Source organism: Protopterus annectens, chromosome 2.part2, assembly GCF_019279795.1.
Source record: "Protopterus annectens isolate FY-2018-M chromosome 2.part2, PAN1.0, whole genome shotgun sequence".
Classification (NCBI taxonomy): Eukaryota; Metazoa; Chordata; order Ceratodontiformes; family Protopteridae; genus Protopterus; species Protopterus annectens.
The window spans coordinates 852,271,790-852,292,488 of record NC_056730.1 but is presented as its reverse complement, the minus strand read 5'-3'; the positions used below and the strand labels follow the sequence as shown (position 1 = coordinate 852,292,488).

Sequence of the window (20,699 nt, the reverse complement as noted above, 5' to 3'; positions counted from 1 at the left end):
GACTGCCTGGGCAAAAAAAAATGAGTAAATAAGGGTGAGCTATATTTCTGTATGCCATAGAGGCTTTTTACTGACTAGAGAGAAGTTCATCTGGCAGTCTGAATGTGAATATAATGTAAGAATCTGCAACAGAAATATGCTGATATCTTAATGCTGAATGGCTTAAAGACTGGTGCTTTTCTGTCTTGACTGTATATATATATATATATATATATATATATATATATATATATATATATATATATATATAAAACTATATATATGTACACACACACACATATGTACACACACACACACACACACATACATATATATATATATATATATATATATATATATATATACATACATACACATGGACACACACAGACATTTTCTTTCTGATCTTTAGTTTCATTTGCAAATGTTATTGAGAAATGCAGGTTCAATGTATAACAAATATTTTACTTTCTCTTAAGGATGGCCATATTGCCTTGCATCTTGCTGTAAGAAGGTGTCAGATGGAAGTAGTCAAATACCTCCTGAGTCAAGGATGCTTTGTAGACTTCCAGGATCGTCATGGAAACACCTCACTGCATATTGCTTGCAAAGATGGAGTCATGGGTATTGTGATGGCCCTCTGTGATGCAAACTGCAACTTAGATGCAGCCAATAAGGTAATCAGTGGTTTTGTCATAAAACATGTTAACTTGCCAGTGATTGTTGTGCATGGAGTAATAGTTGTGTATTACTGATAAAGTATGTGAAATTTTCATAAATAATCTTTAATTGTTTCATTTCACATAGCTAAGGTACTTCTGCTTGAAAGTAATACAGAAGGGGTTAGGCTGGAAAGGTAACACATGTTATGCCTATGCTTTATTTAAAGACTGGATTTAAGAGAAGGTGTACAGAAACAGATGTACTGTAGAGGAAAAAATGAATAAAATTAGAAGAGATATGATTAATGAAGGTGCAATCTTTAATACACTGAGAGAAATAATATGTACAGTATGGTAGTAGACAGTACTACTGTAGAAATGGCACAGCTGATTTCTCTCTCACTCTCTCTGTATGTGTATATATATATATATATATATATATATATATATATATATATATATATATATATATATATATATATATTCATAGGTGTTTACTAGGCTAATGACCACAAGAGCCATTTTAGTACCTTTAATAAGTGTAAACACGCGCTTGGGAGATGTAACATTTACAAGCAGGGGCCTGGGAGATGAACCATTTACAGACTGCCTGTGTCCATTAAGTGACATATGTGCCAAACCAGGGATGAAGTTCCTTTTTCCCATCCAGTTGTCCAAGTTACAGTTGAATTGGGCTATCCACCAGGTGACATAAGGGGTAATACCTAACCTCTTGAGTTTGTCAACAGCACCTGAGTGGGGTACTGTGTCAAATACCTTGGCTAAGGTCAAGATTGGCAGTGTAAATGATTTTTGCCCTCAGCCATTTCTTTGGTGACCTTTTTAAAGAAGTCCACTGGGTAGAGTAGGCATGAACAGTTCTTGAGGAAACAATATTGGGCTAGGTCCAGTGTCTGGAGATATCCTTTGCATTATGGATCATTTCCATGATAATTCTCTCCATGGCTTTGCATACGAGATTAGTGAGACTTATGGGTCTGTAGATGACTCACCTTTGTGCAGAGGGATGACTGCTGCTGTTCTCTATTCATAAGACATAAAGACTGTTTGGAGGCTGCAGTAAAATAGCAGTTCCAGGGGGTCTGATAGGTCATGTTTCATGCTGTTTAGAAGGCATTTTTGACTTTAGAGAAAGCATTAAGGGACATGTTCCTTAGTGGTAGCAGGGGGAGTTACATTTGATGTTTTTTTTTCTGAGGGAAGGTTGAGGGGGAGAGAAGGGTACATTTGTTGACCAGTGTATTTGCTATGTCTTTTTATTCAGTATAGTTGGCGCCATTAACAGTGTACCCTGCACTTAATTGTGTATTACCTCTGAAGTTGCTGATGTAGGTAAAGGATGCTGTGTGATTGTCCTTGGCCTCGGATGCCAAATGTTCCTCAGATTTGGCTTTGGGAGACTTTATTTGTCCTTAGAGTTATTTGCAGACAGCAGTGTTCCCAGGGTTTATGAGGACTTGAAATTTTTCCAGGTTATCACTTAATAGTAGTAAGTTAGCCTTAGAGTAGTTTGAGTATTGCAAGGTTAGCGTGGGGTTCCAGGTTTTATTTTTACTTCAATGGAAACCATTTTGTGGTCTGACATTACACTAGGAGGTGTACAGCAATGTCCCATATTAATGAGGACCAGATCCAGTATGTTTGCACTCCTGGGTGGAATATTGACAATCTGGTCCAGGGAGTTTGTACTTACAAAATCCAGGAATCTCTGTGCTGTATGTTTGGTGTTGTATAGGGTTCCCAGTTAGTAGTGGGGTAAAGTAGCCATTAATAAATACATGCTATGGGTTTCCTCAGTCAGAGATGGGACCTATAGCATGCAAGGAAGTGGTATGGGATTTTGCCTGTGGTGATTTGAATGTATGTGTGTGTGTGTGTGTGTGTGTGTAGAGAGCGTGCGCGCAAGTGAGCGAGAGAGGCAGATAGATGATGCACACTGACACACACAGTATACAGTATAATACATATTTGTGTGTGTATGTGTCTGTCTGTCTGTGTATGTGTTTTTATTTGATTGTTTGCCAAGCACGTATTGGTCTATGGACCATTTTCAGTGACAAACACAGTAACAAGCCATAAAGGAAAAGCATTGTAAGGTTGCTACTTTGTACAGTGCAAGGTAATACCAACCTTCCATCTCCAAAGTGACATATAAAGTCTAAAGGAAGTTTGTAAAGTAAAGCAAGCACTTTACCAGATAATAGGTATTTACATCGGAACAGTCTCAGCTTTTGATGTCTAACCAGACAAAACAGGCAAATGCATACAATCAAGTGTGTGTATAGCATAATTAACTTTAAATAATGAGGAAACGTATCAGTGAATAAAAATCACAAGCCAACTAGTAAGGTGTTGAAATAGCACTTACACTGGGAATCACTGAAAGTTTGAACAAATAAAGGTATAGGCACTGAAGTCCAGTCATGTTTTTAAATAGAGGAATCTGAGAAGAAAGATGCTGTTAGTAATGAGTTGGAGTGAATCTGGATTGAAGTAGAGCATTGAAGTACTGTGAAGGCAGTGAAACAACTGAGGATTTCCTTGATATGAAGACTACTGGGGGTTCATTGATCATATGAATAGAAGAAACAACCCATAAACAGTCATAGTATATAAATCAGCAGTTAATTACAGTAAATTAAGCACAGATATTATGATAGGTCCTGTAGAAATGATTCCACACAAATAGTAGCCTGAATCAGCTATCACATTTAGCTTAAGCAAGCTTTAAAGGCCAGTGAGTAAGCAATTATCAGTGGCAAACAGGGCTAACCAGGATAATGTGAGCATCATGAGGTAACCTATAGGAATAATAACATGTAACTGAGAGTGGGAAAAGATGTATTTGTAGTAGCTTAATCCTCATTCATAGTAAGGAGAAAACTTGTGTATAGTACATTAATCCCTGTCAGAGGCGTAGCTGGCTCATCTAGCACCCTGTGCCAGCCCCAGAAACTTGCTCCCCACTCCCTCAGCTCTTCAAGTGAAGAGGAAAAAAAAAGTCTTTGGTTACTGTAGGAAGCAGGAGTCAACCAATCACTCCCCACCAAATCCACGCCCCTCCTCCCAGTTCTTCAGTTGAAGAGTGAAAAAAAAATGTCTTTATATTACTATAGGAAGCTGATTGGCTTCATACAGAAATTTAACCAATCATACCTCACCAAATCCACACCTCCCAGCTCTACAAGTGAAACATCTTTAGATTACTGTAGGAAGCCAGTTTACAACATTAATTCAAGCAGTCATGCCCCATCAAATCAATAGCCCCCAGCTCTTCAAGTGAAGAGTGAAAAAAAATGTCTTTGTATTACTGTAGGAAGTTGATTGGCTTCCTACAAAAATTCAGCCAATGCAAATCTCTCAGCTCTTCAAGTGAAGATGAAAAAAGAAAAAAAATTAAAAAGTTGAATTCAAGTGCCTTTTCTCTACTGGCATTTATTTAAAGAAAATGCAGAACTAGCCCCTTGACCATGCCCCTAACACTTTGCACCCAGGGCATTTGCTTCTTTTCCAGTGCCCTTGCCACGCTACAGATCCCTGTATAGGTAGCAATACCAAAAAAATAAAAAAACTTAAATAAAATTATTTGGTACTGAAGCATATGATGGACCCTGCTAACAAAACATCACTAGCCAAATAATAAAATGAAAGACTTGATACTAGTATACACACAGAGCTGAGCAGCAACCAATGTGTGAGAAATATTAGAAAGGTTAGAGTCATATAAAGTAGTTTAAAACTGCATCTAGGATCACACTTGCAGACAGAAAGAGGGATACAGCAGATAGCATTGTTGCCTCACAGCAAGAGGTTCTCCAGTTCAATTCTTTGGCTGGGGTGCCTTCTTTGTGGAGTCTGCATGTCGTTATTGTGATTGCATGTGTTGTTTTCAGGTACTCTGCTTTCCTCCCACATTCTGAAGACATGTAGTTAGATAGATTGGACAGTCTAGATTGGGCATCGGTATGAGTGTGCATGTTTGTCTGTGGTATGAGTGTGCATGTTTGTCTGTGGTGTTCATAGGTTCATAGGTTCATAGGTTCATACTAGGCTATCTGCCCGAGGACATTTACAAGCCTAGCCCATCGTTTTGTGGCTTACGCCACCCCTTTAGTATGGGGAACTATACCCATTATTTTGCTGTGCCTCTGTCGAGCAGTGACACTGAGGTTATCCCTGGGGTATATCTGTGATCTCCCATCCATTGGTCAAGATTTCTCTTGAACAAGGCCAGCGAGGTGCTCTGCCTCACATGTACCGGTATTTTGTTCCACAGCATAGGGAGTCTTTGGGTGATGAATCTATCCCTCCAGCACGTCCTATTAATAGCCGTGTCAAGGTTTAAGTCTCCCGCCCTTGTGGCTCTGATGGATCTAGATTTTTTGAGGTGAAGCATATTCATCAAATCTGGGTTTGACATGGCCTTGTATGTTAGGCAGAGGTCACCTCTGAGCAAGCGGTAAGCGACTGAATAGAGCTGGAGTTCTTTCAGTCGGGCAGCATAGGACAGATTTTTGAGACCCTTTATCCTTTTGGTGAGGAACTTTTGTGGCCTCTCCAGCTGCTGCAAGTGTCGGGTCAGATACATTCCGAATGGGGCATTGTACTCAATCATTGGTCTGATGAGTGATGAGTAAAGGGAGACTATGACCTCCCTTGATCTAGATGAGAATCCCTTCATGATAAGGTGGGCAATGTAGAAGGTCTTCCTAACTACTTTAGCTACATGGGTGTCGAATGACAGACTACTATCAACCTGGGTCCCCAGGTCCCTGATAACTTCTTCTGTGCTCAGTGGATTGCCACCTATTTGGTAGCTAGGGGTAACCTTGTTTTTCCCGAAGGGTATGACTATGCATTTTTGGCATTTAACTTTAGGCCGTGGCTCTGGCACCAGTTATCCGTTTCTGTGAGACCCTTCTGAAGGATATCTGTATCAGATGTGTTTTCTACTATGGCCCAGTTTGCAGTCATCTGCAAACTTTGTCAGCCATAACCCTCCTGTGTTTGTTTGTACTTGGAAAAGTAGATGCCAAACAAGAGTGGGCCCAGGACTGAGCCCTGTGGGACACCACTTGTGACAGGCTTTGAGTCTGACATGGCGCCAGCAACTCTGACCCTGTGGGTTCTGTCACTCAGCCAGTTTGCAACCCATCTTGTGATGTATGGGTTGACATTTAAGCTGATGAGTTTTTCAATGATACCCGAGTGGGGTATTGTATCGAAGGCCTTAGCCAGATCGAGGTAGGCTGTATGGACTGCCTTTCCCTCATCAATGGCTTTGGTGACTGTTTCAAAAAGTCAACCAAGTTTAAAAGGCATGATCTGCCTTTGACAAAGCCAAACTGGGTTGGATCCAAAGTCTGCAAATTCCCTATGTCTTTATTTATGAGGTCCATTATGATCCTCTCCATGGCTTTGCAGATAAGGCTTGTCAAGCTAATGGGCGGTAATTTCCAGGGTCGGTGGAGGCACCGCCTTTGTGAAGTGGTACCACAGTTGCAGTGCGCCACTCCTGGAGTGCGTATCCAGAGGTAAGACTTTGATTAAACAGCTGTCCTAGCTGTGGGTTTAATTCCTCATTGAGTTCATGGAGCACACAGCCGGGGACACCATCAGGTCCCATGGATGCTGTGTTTTTTGCTTTGGAGAGAGCAGTTCTCACTTGGGCGCTGGTGATCTTTGTGGTGCTGCAATTGTTTGTTATAGATATCTCTCCTTTTGGGCCGGAGGGGGGGAGAAGTTTGCACTGAACCTGTCAGCCAGTATGTTGGCAATGTCTGTAGGATCAGTAACCTTCACATCATTTTGAACTAGCTCTGAGCATATCTGGGAGTTTCCTCCCAGGTTTCTAACATAGCTAAAGAAGGCCTTATGATTGTCTTTTGAGTCTTTAGCTATTTTTCTCTCGAAATTTGCTTTGGATGATTTTATGAGAGCTCTTAGTTTTTTACTTATAGTGATCAAGGGTGTCTTACCTTTTAAGGATTTTGCTCTATCTTGTAGTAGCTTCCTCCTTTTGTTGTAGAGTTTGTTTATGGCTGGGGTCCACCAGACTGGACGCTTGCCTTTGGTACAAAGAGTCTTTGTTTTGCTTGGGATTGCCTTATCCATGCAGTCCTGCAGGTGCTGGTAGAAGGCATTTGTAAGTGATTCAGCGGCTTGAGTACTGTTTTCCGCCGGCTCGGGGCCTTAAAGGAGACCACACTAGTCTTTAGAAGTGTGAAGTCGGCTTTTGAGAAGTTCTTTACTGTGGTCTTTTTATTTCAGGTGGGGGTGGGATGAGGACCTCCAGCGAGATTAGTTTGTGGTCTGATCTCACCAGTGAGGGGTACACCTCCGGTGTTGAACATTGTGCTCCCATGTTCGTGATGATGAGATCAAGTATGTTATCTCCTCTTGTGGGGATGGTGACTAGTTGTTCCATGGCATTTGAGTTTATGAATTCCAGGAACTTTTGGGCTAGGGTGTTTGGGCTTGAGTAGTGTTCCCAGTCTATATTAGGGTAATTGAAGTCACCTAGTATGATGGTGTTTGGTGATACATTTATCCCCTCTAGTGTTTTCAGGAAGGCCATGTGAGGTTCCTGAGTTTGTGAGGGTGGCCTGTAACATGCTACAATTTGCAGAGCAGTCCTGCCTATGGTTAATTGCACCTGGATGGTCTCCGATGCATCGTGCGTTGCCACCAGTCTTGAGGTGTGGGTGTCCTTGATGAATATGGATACCCTCCTTTCTTGGTATTGTCCGGATTTTGGGGCGGAACGCATGATATGAGGTAAAACCTGATAGCTGGGGTGCTCTCAGGAGCCTTGAACCAGGTTTCTGTCACAGCACAGACATCGATGTTCTCCATACTGAGAAGGGCCTCGAGTGCGTGCATTTTGAGATTTAGACTTCTGGCATTGAGCAGCATTACCCTTAGTTTTTTCCTTTTTGTGTTCTAGGGTGGTAGGTTTAGAATTTGAGCCTTGCCTAAAAAGGCACTATGGGGGTGGCAAGAGCCTTTGCCAATATCCGAATCCCAGGGTGACAGGTGCAAGCCGTCCCTTGCAACAGCGTGGCTTGTCCAGCATGTCATCCCAGGCAGACAGACACTGGATCCCCTTTGAATGACACCAGTGTTTAAGCCAATTGTTAAAGCTGATCATCTTATCTCTGTATTGTGGCATCATTCTTGGTGAAGGTAGGATACTGCTCAAGGTCAGGGTCATACCTGCCTGGGCTACATAATCAGAGAGCTCCTCAATGTCTCTTTTCATGTAGTCCAAGGAGGTGCGTCTCAGGTCGTTTACACCAGCGTGGACAATGACTGAGTCATATTTGTACCTGCTGTTGAGAGACCTGAGTGCTTGCGTTATGTGGCGGATTCTAGCGCCCGACAGGCAGCTTACTGTGACCTTCTCCTTACTCAGTCTGGTGAGCGGGACATCAGTGTGTCTGACTATGGAGTCACCAATGACTAGTGTGTCTGGCATTGTGTTTGGCCTTAAGGGCTGTGACTGTTTGACACTCTGACTGTGAGGTCTATGTGTTGCAGGTGTTGTGTTCTGAGGTGGTGGTTGTTTGGGTGTCTGCTTTGGTGGCCTCTGTTGTTTTGGTAGATTTTTGATCAGAGCCTCCGAGTATGTCTTTGTGTGTTTATGTGTATGATTTGAGGTTGTAATGGTACTATGTGAGACTGGGTCTATAGTGTGTATGGTAACCTTCTCCTCCTGACTGGTCTTGCCAGTCCTATGTTGAGAGAGCTCAGCCTCCAGTTTGGCCGTATAGTTGCATCTCTCGCATGTATTTGTGTTTTGTGGGAGGAGGAGAGGGTTGTCTGTGTACATGAGGCAATTGTAACATTGCCTTAATATTCCCAGGTTAACCAGCTGAGCAGGAGAGGACACTAGCAACTGATCCCTCGACATGCTAGAAGGAATAGACAAAAAAAACTTTAAAAAAGTTTCCGGGGGACATGGGTGACCGAGAAATGGGGGGTTGCCTTTTTGGGGTACTATCTATGACAAGAGTGCCGTATCAAGGTAATAAGTACTGTAGGAGCAAGTGCTACATTTAACAGATAGAGAATAGTCTACTTGGAGTCAAGTAGAGATGATCTTTTTAATTATAGGATAAGCTGATTAGATCAGTAGTATAGTTCGAGGAAGGTAGTTTTAAGGGAAAATTTGAAGAGTGGACTTTAGGTAGCCCGAATAGTTTAAACCTGCTTAACCGCTGCTGCCCTAGTGTGCAACGGTAGCAACTCAGCTAAATCGGCTAATGCGCTAAAGCGTGCTTTATAGCAGGGGCTGGAAAAGACAGGAAATGACCCAAAATGGCCAATAAACTACAAGTTACTGCCTTAAACCACTCCTCTGAGGACAAATGAAGGAGTTATGGAAATGACCCTAGTGGCCAATAAAACTACAGTTTCAAGTCAGTAACCACCTCTCCGGGGCCCAGGCACGCTGCTCAATGTTAGTCCCTGCCACTGATGCCCACAGAGACCCTCCTTCCGCCCACGCAAAATGGCCTCACAGAAACTTTCAAACAGTTCAGGAACAGCAAGCCTGTAACTGAACTTTTTTAACTCTCAGAAAAGTGGGAAAAAAGCAAGATTTTTTTTTTTGTTTTGTTTTTTACAGAGATAGCAGAGGTTCACAAGTAATATCAAGTTATAACAGTGCAGTAAATGACCCCACACAAGAGTGCTAGGTCAAGGACAGAAAATATGCAAGTTTTAAGAAAAAAACGATTTAAAATTAAGTGCAAACAGGAAATTCAGCAAACAGCTTTTGGTTGTGCTCTAAACACAGCTACTAATACAGAAATCAAGTTTAACAAGCCAGAAAATGCTCAAGCTAGGCAGCTATGCAGAAAAACTTAGCAAATAAACAGAGAAAAAATACTTAAAATCTCAAAAGTGGCTCCCTTCTTCTCTCAGCGTTTTTTCCTCTTGGAGGGTGCTTCACCAACAGCCAACAAGCCTGAAAAGACGCTCAAACCACGAGGTAGAACAACCATGGCAGAGCTAACCACCTGACAGTGTGAACCTTGGCTGCAGGTGATTTTCACTGTTAAAGTGATATCCCAACCCCTTGTGCCAAAAAATGGGAAAAGGGGGTGTAGGTGGATGAATGGATAATGGTAGTTTAGTAATCCTGCTGGTGATCTCTAAGAGACTACAGAAAAATAATGAATCGTCAGATTTGTCAGCCAAGGCTTGCATGTGGTTCTAGTTCATTTAACTAGCTACAAGCACCCAATGTATTTAATAAAAATATCAATTTTAATGACACTTAAGAAGGCTTTTGTCAAAGCTGTTAAAGCTGTACAACTTGAATCCAGGATTTTGATACACAAAAGCAATTGTTTTGTCTTCAAAAGAGTTGGCATACCTGCAAGCAGAATTGGAAGTTCAAATGACAAAAGGGTAGGGAGCAACAGTATGAAACACATTGTTGCAACTTGCAAGTGTAGCATTATGAAGCATTTTTAACAAATGAGTGTACATGATTTTATGGAGGAAAAAAATTTTTTAGAAGAGCCAGTCCTGCACACCTGCACTTCTGTGATGTAAGGGGCTTCAGCCTTTAAATGTTCTTACTCCATAAGTAGTACCAACAAGGAGTAGGAGCTAAGTTGGAATATGGAAACCTATTTTTTGCTGTTTTCTTCTAGATGCATTGGCTTTGGAAAGATATCAATTAAATTGGTAGTTGCATGGGAACTTGTCCCCTAGATAGATGCTTGGTATCCTGTTATCTCCATTTGAAACTTATAAGCAGCCAGACTATATAATCATATTATAAGCAGAATCCTTTACAAAAATAAACTGAGTATATTTTGTTTTTCTTTTTAAAGTGTTGATACCAGCACATTTTCTGTTGTTAATGAAGTCTTTTAGATAATGCAGTGTTTTTTCTTCAATACATTTGGTTAATTTGTGACAGCTACGCTGTTTTTCCACCTGATTTGACCAATGGATAAAGGACAGTACTCAGTCCTATGTTCAGAAGGCTATTTGTGTAGCAGAATGATGATAACTTACTTCCAAGCCTAATAAATGACTACTGATAAGAATGGCAGATTATAAGTGCACATGATTGTAATGCCAAAAGGGTAGAAAGCCTGAAATATTTCAAAACAAGTAAAATGCTCTGTATGTATTTTGGAAGGAGAGAACTGAAAAGAAGTATTGAAACAAATTTTTCCTAGCTGCCTTGCAAGGCTAGTGTTGAAGCTTGGTGAGAGGAGATTTGAGTATGAAGTTGATTGTATTCAGTGGAAAGAAAGAAGTGGTATACTACCAGTCTTATATTGTAGCGGTTAGAATTATTATTAAGACAGGAGACGAGGGAATGTTATGTGGATTAATAAGTGATTTTTATCTTCTCCTGACAGAATGTCCTAGTTGGCTGCATAAGGCGCTTGCCATTTTTCCTGGTCAGCTTTTAGACGGTAGTAGTTTCTTGGTTCAGACTTATTACCTACATTCAAGAAACTTGGTTAACTAAACCCCATTTTGGTATTTTCTACTTTCACGTTTGATAAGATTATTTTGTTTATGCTGCCATATGACTGTACCCAGTGGCTCCTCTACCTGCAGTCACTCAGCCCGTTCATTATGCAGTAGCAGGGGCCAGGCATTCCTGGGTAAACCTAGAGCCCTATTTGTTCCTGTCCAGGAATTCCATTCAGTTTATCTCTTCCAGAACAGTGTGGCCTACTCTCTCCATTGGTAGAGCACCCCACCCCCATGGTGGCTCTTCTATGATCTGTCGTGTGCTGCTTTCCAAGGGGAAAAGTGCCTGTGCAGGAATTTCCCCTAAGCTTATTGGGTGATTGTATTTAGCAGTGCAGGGTTCCCAAGGTGGAATACCTAGTGTTCCAGTTAGATCTCACCCATGTGTTAAGTCGCAGACAACCCCCGTGAGTGAGCCAGCAGTGGCCACTCACTACTATCCTCCCCTACTACCTTCTTGAAGCACCCAAGCCACTGTTCATACTCAGGTAATCTGCAATATAGAGCCATGTCTGCAAGATAGAACTGTGTCCGGGTTATTTTTGAAGGAAGTTAATGAGGTGGTATTATAAGTAGTGACTTATTCCATAGTTGTAGAAAGTGTTGCATAATGAATCTGTTATGATTTTGTCTGTTACTGATATTTTTAGTATTAGATTCCCTGATCTCATGTCAGGTTTCCCAGTGGTGTGTTGCTGTCATTCACTTTCAAGTTAGAACTCTGCTTAGGCATTGACTTACAGACCCAACAGAGGTTACCTCTAACTTACCTGTAAGAAGCAGAATATGGTCACAATTCCTGAAGTCTTTCAGTACTTCCATTGCTTCAATTGACTTTTTCAAGGGCTTCAGAAAACAGCTCTGTATTTAATAATGGATTTGATTATTGTGGTGCAAGGTGGTACAGTGAGCTCCCTGGTATGGTCAGACATGCCCTTTAAGACGTTCTTCGTGTTTCACTGATGCAGTCATCACACTTGGGTTGTCTGCCTGCAGGTATCACTCATTCGGCCCGAATACCAGAGTCTTGGGATTTCTGTGTCGGATGCTGTCGCCTCTTCTATGACGTCAGATCATCAGGGGTATAAAACATGCAGCCGACGTCATTACATCAGCTTTTCTTGCCGCACAGGAGCCTGAAGCAGAAGCAGTTTGCAAGTGCCGGTCGGCCGCTTCCTGAAATTTTTGTTTTTCGAGTTTCAAACCTGAAGTCTTCTAAAGCTAAGTACCCCGTTGGGGATACTTTTTTCTTGCTGTAACCGATGTCAGAAAAAGTTAATAATTGTCTTGCCTGTGGAAAGCAAATACCTCACAGAGGTTTTCATTCTTACTGCATCACCTGTTTAGGGCCAGACCATGACGTCCCTCGCTGTCGGTTTTGTGCCTTGTTCTGTATGCTGCAAGATGCTTCTTCGACTATGGAACCTGCAGATGTCTCTACCTTGGATGGGTCCAGAGCCACTGTGCAGGCACCGGCTTCTGAGGGTGTATTCAGACCCCAAGGTGGTATCCAGTGTGACTTTAAACCAATCCATCCATTTACCACCCTTTTTTCCCTAATCCTCAGAATAAATGGGGAAAGGATCCTGCACTCCTTGGACATGCATAGACAGCTCAGGTTCTACCTTGACAGGACTAAACCTTTCAGAAAATCTGACCAGCTGCTAGTCAGCTTTGCTTCAGGGGCAGAGGGCAAGGCCATTTCAAAGCAAACCATTTCTAAATGGATAGCACACTGCATCCATTTCTGCTACAAACACCATGGAAAACCTATCCCACAGGGGATCATGCCTCATTCCACTAGGGCTACCTCAACTTCTTCAGCATTTCTCAGGAGAGTCCCTACCAGGGACATCCTGGAAGCTGCAACCTGGAGTTCTGTACACACCTTCACCAAGCATTACCACTTACCTATCTTTTCTAAATCCAGAGCTGGATTTGCCACAGCAGTCTTACAAGGCCAGCTAGCCAGCCCTAATACTTCTTGACTGCCTCCACCCTTCCTCAGCTTTGGGAATCAAACCAAGTGTGATGACTGCAACAGTGAATCACGAGGAACATAGTACAGTTGTGTACACTTACCGTAAATGTAGATGTTCGAGTGTATTCACTGTTGCAGTTCTGGTTACCCTCCCTCCAGCCCCCTGTCTTTTCTATACTTTCTACCTATCCTGTTTTTTGGACATATCTTATGGCAATGGTATTTACTTTCTTCTGGAGGTGTTGCATACCATGTGATTCTTTCCTATTTTGGGGGCTCCTGACATCTGGGGCAAGAAAAGCTGATGTAATGGCATCGGCTGCATGTTTTATACCCCTGACAACCTGACATTATGGAAGAGGCGACAGCATCCGATGCAGAAATACCAAGACTCTGGTATTTGGGCCGACTGAGGGCTACCTGCAGGCAGGTAACCCAAGTGTGATGACTGCAACAATGAATACACTCGAACATCTACATTTATGGTAAGTGTACACAACTGTACTTTACATGTTTTCCCATATCTCTCAACTGTATAGATTTTCACAGAATGTCCAGATTTTTGCCTCATGTTTTTGGTCTAGTCCTCAAAAATGTTTTGTTTTTGGACAAATCTTTGAAAATTGAAGTCAGAAAATAATGGCAGACATTTCAGTTTTAGATTTCATACCCTTCAGAAAATTCTTGCTAATGCAATGACTGTTATTCTAGCAACTTTTTAAGTTTATATGAACAATATTTTAAAATTGTCCCTATTTTTGGACCTTTGTTCCCCCCATTATTTATAGATTTATTGAGATTTCTTGCTCCAAGACATTGAGAGCTGTATTTTTTCCTGACTTTGGTAAAGATGCGATAGTCCAAGTCTAAATTGTTGCCAACCTTTGTCCGTTAATCTTTAATGATGATATTATTTTTTTTTGTGATTATAATTTATCCTTTTTGCTAGTTCTCACAAAGCCATAAATAATCATGCTGCATTAACTGTACTGCATAATTTTTATAAAATTGATACCCAAAGTTTTTTTTATTGAATAAAGCATATCTTACAACTTTTCATTAATCCCAGACAAACGTGAGTGTGCATGTGCACTTGTGCAGATATACACACTTGCATATATTATCAGTGGTATAACTACAGCAATAAACATGGCTTCTGCCCTTACTGTAATGGAGGAACTTCACCTGTAATCTAAAACTAAAATTAAATGAGATAACTGATATATAGTAAGTATTGTGTGTAAGAGTATCGTAAAATATCTTCTTAAATGCAAAAATTAGCAGGTATACAGTGTTCCCTGATGAGTTTCTCAAATTTGTATCCCTATAACTGTGCATTCTCATTAAAGAAAAGCTATCCTTTTTTCCCCGACAGCTATTTTAATTGAGCTTGTAAATGTCAGAAAAATATATATTCTGTATGTGCAGAATACTGCAAAGTCCTTCTACTTTCCAGCAGAACTTAACAGAATTTTGAAACTGCAAGGTGGTTGTCAAAATGTTTCATGAGTAGCTTTGTTTTTTTCTTCAGTGTGAGGAAAACGGAATAAGAATGAAAAAATGCAGATGAAAAAAATGCAACGGTGTTTATATTAAATTAATGAAAAGATGAGGAAACAGCGACATAGCCATAGTTCTCAACCTTACATCTCTAAAATGAGAAACACTAGCCCTTGTAATGTAGAACAAATGGGTAAAATGTGAGACGCATACTTACGGCTTATTAACAATTTCAACCAGGAAGATCGTGCTATGGTTAAAATACTATGGCTTTACTTATAAAAAAAAGATCTTTTAATGAATAAGTATGATTTATTTCTATTTATCATGGATATCAGTTAAAAACTTCCTAGCATTGAATGTGGACCCTTTCAATGTGGAACTTCAAGGATCATGAACTTTTTAAGACCCCAAATGAGGTACGTTCCTCGTAATGAGGTACACTTGAGAGGTATGGACATAGCAGATACTTGTGGTGCCTCAGTTAAGTACTGTGTTCTGTAACTAGTATAGATGGCTAGGTAGGGGTTCTAATCTCACTGCAGTCAGCGTGTGAGCGTGTGTGTGTTTGTGTTCAGTTAGCTCTCATTCTGGAGGCCATTTGGCTTTTACAGCTTTTACTGGAAAAGCTTGGCAGACTCTGCCACAACTTGCTGTGAGGGAAAGGTTAGTTTGTTTTGCTTTCTTGTATTTTGTATTGTTTCATTTCCTTCTTCTGTTTTGTATATTGTGGTTTGTTTTCTTTACATTGTATTTTACTTGTATTCTGCTTTTAATTGCATATTTAAACTAGGACAGAGACCACAGCTGTGTTTATGAGTCACACAGAAATGAAGTTTTTCCCCAATCTCCCACCCAGGTGGTGTAGTGCTTTTAAACTCATCTGTGTTTCTAGTTGCCTGTCCCTTATGTTAATTTGACTACATATCTCCTTCCCTCTCCTATTTCACTGGCAGTTGTGAGTAAGCACAAAATTATCATTTTGGGAAATTGCCCACCTTTAGCTTTTTAAATTTATTGTCAATCTCACCGTATTCCATAGAACCATAATACATAGTATCCACCCCCTTCCAGTTTAGCTTGCTCTTTTAAAATTAGTGGCTCTCCCATTAGATAGCTAAAGCTTAAGTCACCCCCTCTTAATATCTAATTGCTTAGTGCACACTGTAGCTTTTATGATATTAAACCATCTTTCCATTTTACCTTTCACATCTGCAAAATTTACTCCAAGACCACCAATTATTGGAGAGCCCACATTCTGCCTCTCAGTAGGCATGTTGGGATTAGTGTTTCTGTCAAGAGAAGGAACACAGGAACATTTTCTGGAGACTGCTGATCACGGGAAAGTCTAATAACTACTGTAGGTGCCTGCTTGGAATTTGTGCTTATAGTTTGCTCCTGGTGAGAGAAGGAGTAGAGTGCATTGATTCCTGACTGATGTTCTTCGTGTTTCACTGTTGCAGTCATTACACTTGGTTTATCCTGCTGGCAGGTTGCCCTCAGTCGGCCTGAATTCCAAAGTCTTAGGTCCTGCGTCGGTTGCTGTCGCCTCTTCCCTGACGTCAGGTCATCAGGGGTATAAAAGATGTAGCCGACACCATTTTATTCAGTCTTTCTTGCCGCGCGGTGCCCGAAGCAGAAGCGGTTCGCAAGTGCCAGTCGGCCGATTCCTGAGATTTTCATGTTTGAGTTTCAGATCCGAAGTCTTCATTAAAAGCTAAGTACACCATTGGGGAAACTTTTTTCTTGCTCCAGACCGATGTCAGAAAAAGTTAATAATTGTATTTCTTGTGGGAAGCAAATACCTCATAAGGACTTTCATTCTTACTGTATTCCTTGCCTAGGCCCTGACCACGACGTTGGTAGTTGTCGGTTTTGCGCTAGATTTAACCAACGCACTATTAAGCGTCGGTACGATTTTGCATTACACTATTTTAGGTGAAGATTTAATTATACAATGTCGTTGGATAGCCATCCGACTACCAGAGTTCACAAAAAACACAAAGCAAAAGAAAAAGACAGGCAACCGAGGTCCAAAACCGACGACGAAGCTTCTCCTAAGCAAGTCGCCGGTTCGTCGGTTCTCAGTGAGGCGCTTTTGCAGCCCCTGACGCCCGCTACTTTAGAGTCGCAGGCCGCTACCGACTCCCACGTGGAGTCGGCCAGGCCGCTGGAAACTCAATGTATTGGAGCCACGGAGATTCTTCCCTGAAATAGGTCTGGAGCCGCTGAGCAGGCATCGGCTTCTGAGGGTGTATTCAGACCTAAACAATTATGTATAAAACCGACTTCAAAGACTAAAACGCTTTTAAAGGCAAAGAAACAAGGTCAACAGCCACAGGGACAGGCCTCCATGCCCAAAAAACAGATGCTCAAAATGGCCGAAGACTTAATTACCTTGATCAGGGGTTCCCATCCCCATCCTGATAAGAGGCCTAGGCAAGAGACAGACTATGAATCTTCAGATCAGGTTTCCATTTCTTCTGATTCCTCTTCTGATCAGGAATATTCTCTTCCCCCCTATGAGGATTCTGATGCTGAAGAATCAATTCCTTCAGCCTCCTCTCCTGAGGACTACTCTTTTGGGGAAACCTTGCATACTATGCGGGAGCACTTCCACTGGGAGAGCCAAGATTTTTCAGAATCTAAGAAAAGGCTCAGAAACTTCCTTTTACTACCTCAACACAGGCCTCTAACTATTCCACCTTTGTTGGACATTGTAGATGATGTGTTCTCGGAGTCTATTCTGACCCCTGACTCTTTACCTCCAGCTCCTGTTAAGCCGGACAGATACTACAGGGTCCCCGATTCTCATAAATTCCTTTTCAAAAACCCTACTGCAGACCCAGAAACTATTTCTCAGGGTCCAAAAGGGGTCAAGGCTTCTACTGCAAAAAAACCCTACCCCCTCTAACAGGGATTCTAGGGCACTGGATAGATGGGGAAAAAAGATTTACACATCTGCTACTTTGGCTATAAGGGCCTTAAATTGCCAGTTTCATATGCTCAAATACCAGCAATATATCATGACACTGCTTAAACAGAAAATGATGGCAAATTCTGATTGTGCAGAAAACAAAGAAATGCATGCATTTATTGCATGCAGCTGAACAAGTTGGAAAGCATACTTTGCAATGTGGGTTTGATTCTCTGGAGGCCTCCTGCAGGGCCGCTGTTACGGGTTCTGTCATTAGGAGGCATGCTTGGTTAGAGGAACAAACTCTGCCCGACCATGTTAAAGCAAAATTATTAGATGCTCCTTTACAACATGATACCTTGTTTGGTGTTAAGGCAGAAGAGGTGTTAAAGAAAATGGAGGACAAAGCTAAATCTATGCAAACTGTCAAGGATTTTTTACAGGTACAGCCACCTAGATTTAGCAGACACTGGCCTCCAAAGAATTGGTCCTTTCCAGTCTCAGACAGACCTCAAAGGGGCAGATCCAGATGCCCTAGAGGCAGATCACAGCCGCAAGGATCCTACAGGCCTAAGCAAGTGGAGTGCTTCTACCTCCAAAGGTGGAGAAGACAAAGCACAATCATACAGGAAACAGTCCCAATGACTTCCCCCTGCCTGCACCAAGCACTTATCTTCTGGCAGCACCCTTAGGGGGAAAACTAGCACTTTTTTCTCAAAATTGGCACATTATAACCCAGGACAAATGGGTTCTAGACATAGTGTCACAAGGCTACAAGTTTCATTTCCATACCCTGCCAAGGGCAAACGGTTGGCCAGACCTGCCAAAAAATCAATGGGCAGAGGCTCAAAAACAAGTCGCAGCTCTCATGGACATGAGGGCTATTCAACAAGTGCCACAGCAAGAGCAGGGTGGTCTGTTTACAATTCAAGGCATTTACCAGGAAAAGGCTGCAACAAACCTGTAGTGCATTGCGTCATCTGGGACAAGACTGTGGATCACCAAACAGGCTGTGGCCTGCTTCTCATCTTGGGACTGGTGTTACTGTTTTACTTTTGGTGAGAGGAGAAGCAAAGGAACATTGTATCCCAGCAGAATGAAACTGTGGTGAGACCAGCACTAGTACTAGCCAGGCAGTCACCATTCAGACAGCTCACCTCTTTTCATCATTATTGACAAGCTGATTCTTTCTTTTCAGTAAGTACTACTTAATTTGCATCTTACATCAGAATAGCTACCTAAATGCTTCATCCATAAATCATCAGGGTCTACTTATTAGTTTCCCCTCAAGTGTTTGGCAGTGCCCTGTATAGGCCCAGACATCCCGAGGTGACATTTTTCCTGCAAAAGCACCACTGAAATTTAACCAATACCTAGTTTAACACAGGGCAACTAGTTTGCTGTGGCAAGCACTGCCCCCTGACTTGCAAATCAGATACACCTGACATTACTTTATATTCTCACTCCAACTGTCTAATCAATAAAAATGGGTCTGTTGCCAAGGATATGAGCTTTCCCCCTATCTCCATTACCAGCTTGATTGATATGGGCATCCTGATCATGATTACTGACAGCCAGTTAATTCTCAAACAAACTGATATGGTATGTGAGAGATGAATTTACAGTGTCATTGGAGGCAAAGCTCTCACATGAAAGCACTCCTAATGTCAATAAGGTTGTCAGTAGTACACATGCTGCACCCATTACACACAATTCAAAGCAGACACATAGACCCACATGTACTGAGACACTTAATGTAACCTTCCTAAACCCGAAGACCTCCTAGATGAAGTACATGTAACAAATACCTTCAGCAGCCCTGAATGCAAAACCGTGTCCACTTCAACACATGCAGACACATCTCACAGAGCCTCTAATTCTAACCCCATAAAGCAAGCGACCACACAACCCAATATTCTGGTCACTGGAGTCTCCATTGTGAGACACATTGATGTCCCTCTCACCAGACTGAGTAAGGAGAAACTCACCTTTCTTATCAGGGGCTATGATCTGCCACATTATGCATGCAGTCAGGTCATTGGACCACAAGTACCAGTCATAGTCCATGTGGTTGTAAATAACTTGAGAGGTACCTCACTAGACTATATGAAGGGAGACATCATGGAGCTCTCAGGATGTGTGTCCTAGACTGATATGAGCTTAGCATTGAGCAGTATTTTGCCTTATTCAAGGATGATGCCACAGTATGAACAAAAGATGACTGTAATAATTGTCTTAGTTTTTGGTATCTAATGAGGTGTATCATTTGTCATCATGGAAGGAGATGGTCAGTGGACCATGCTGCTTCACCAGTTTTGGTCTGCCTCACTCCCCTATAGGCTTTTGAATATTAGTTCAAACATTGTCCTCCACCATAGAGTTTTTTTTTTTTAGTCAGTGCCAAACTGAAAGTATGCACAAAATAGCAAACAATACCAAGAAAATATAAAGGTGTTGCTGCTTAGTGCTAGGAATCTAAGCAGAAAAAAGCCCTCTACTCCCTAGAAGCTCTCTTCACCATGGAGAATGCTGACACCTGTGTGGTCACAGAGACATGGCTTAAAGCTGCAGAGACCTCACCAACAGTGCAAGGTTATAATACCTTCTCCACGTTTAGACCAACTACTACGCAAACAGGTATTAAAAGTTGTGGTGTCTCAATTTACATCAAAAGTAAATATACCTCAAGGTTGGTCAATCTGGACAATGCACTTGAGCTTTTCCAAGTTCAAATCGCCATAGGTAAAATCCAATACCACTTCCTTGCAAGCTATGGGTCCCCCTATATGACCCAGGAAACCTATGCCATGTACTTAAACTTATTGGAAACACTCAGCATCCAAACCAGTACCATATTCATAGGTGACTTTAATTACCCCCACTATCAACTGGGAATCGTATCCGATGCCAAATGTACAGGCACAGAGATTCCTGGATTTTGTAAACACAAACTTCCTGGACCAAATTGTCAGTACAACGATCAGGCGTGTAGCCATACTGGATCTGGTACTTACTAATATGAGAAAGTGTTGCACACCTCCTGGTTTAATATCTTCCCTGGTAAGGTCATACCACAAAATGGTCTCTATTGAAGTAATAGTAAAACCTGGAACACCAACTAACCCTGGAG

The 20,699-nt window shown here is 41.7% G+C and overlaps 1 protein-coding gene across 2 annotated transcripts in view; it reads left to right on the top strand.

The window, feature by feature from the left end:
• Positions 1-20,699, top strand: part of DAPK1 (death associated protein kinase 1) — a 1,440,273-nt gene that overhangs the window by 787,808 nt on the left and 631,766 nt on the right. For both annotated transcript variants that reach the window (XM_044064186.1, XM_044064185.1), the window contains one exon: positions 459-656. In XM_044064186.1, the coding sequence (XP_043920121.1) occupies positions 459-656 (198 nt within the window). The remainder of the gene's footprint in view (positions 1-458; positions 657-20,699) is intronic.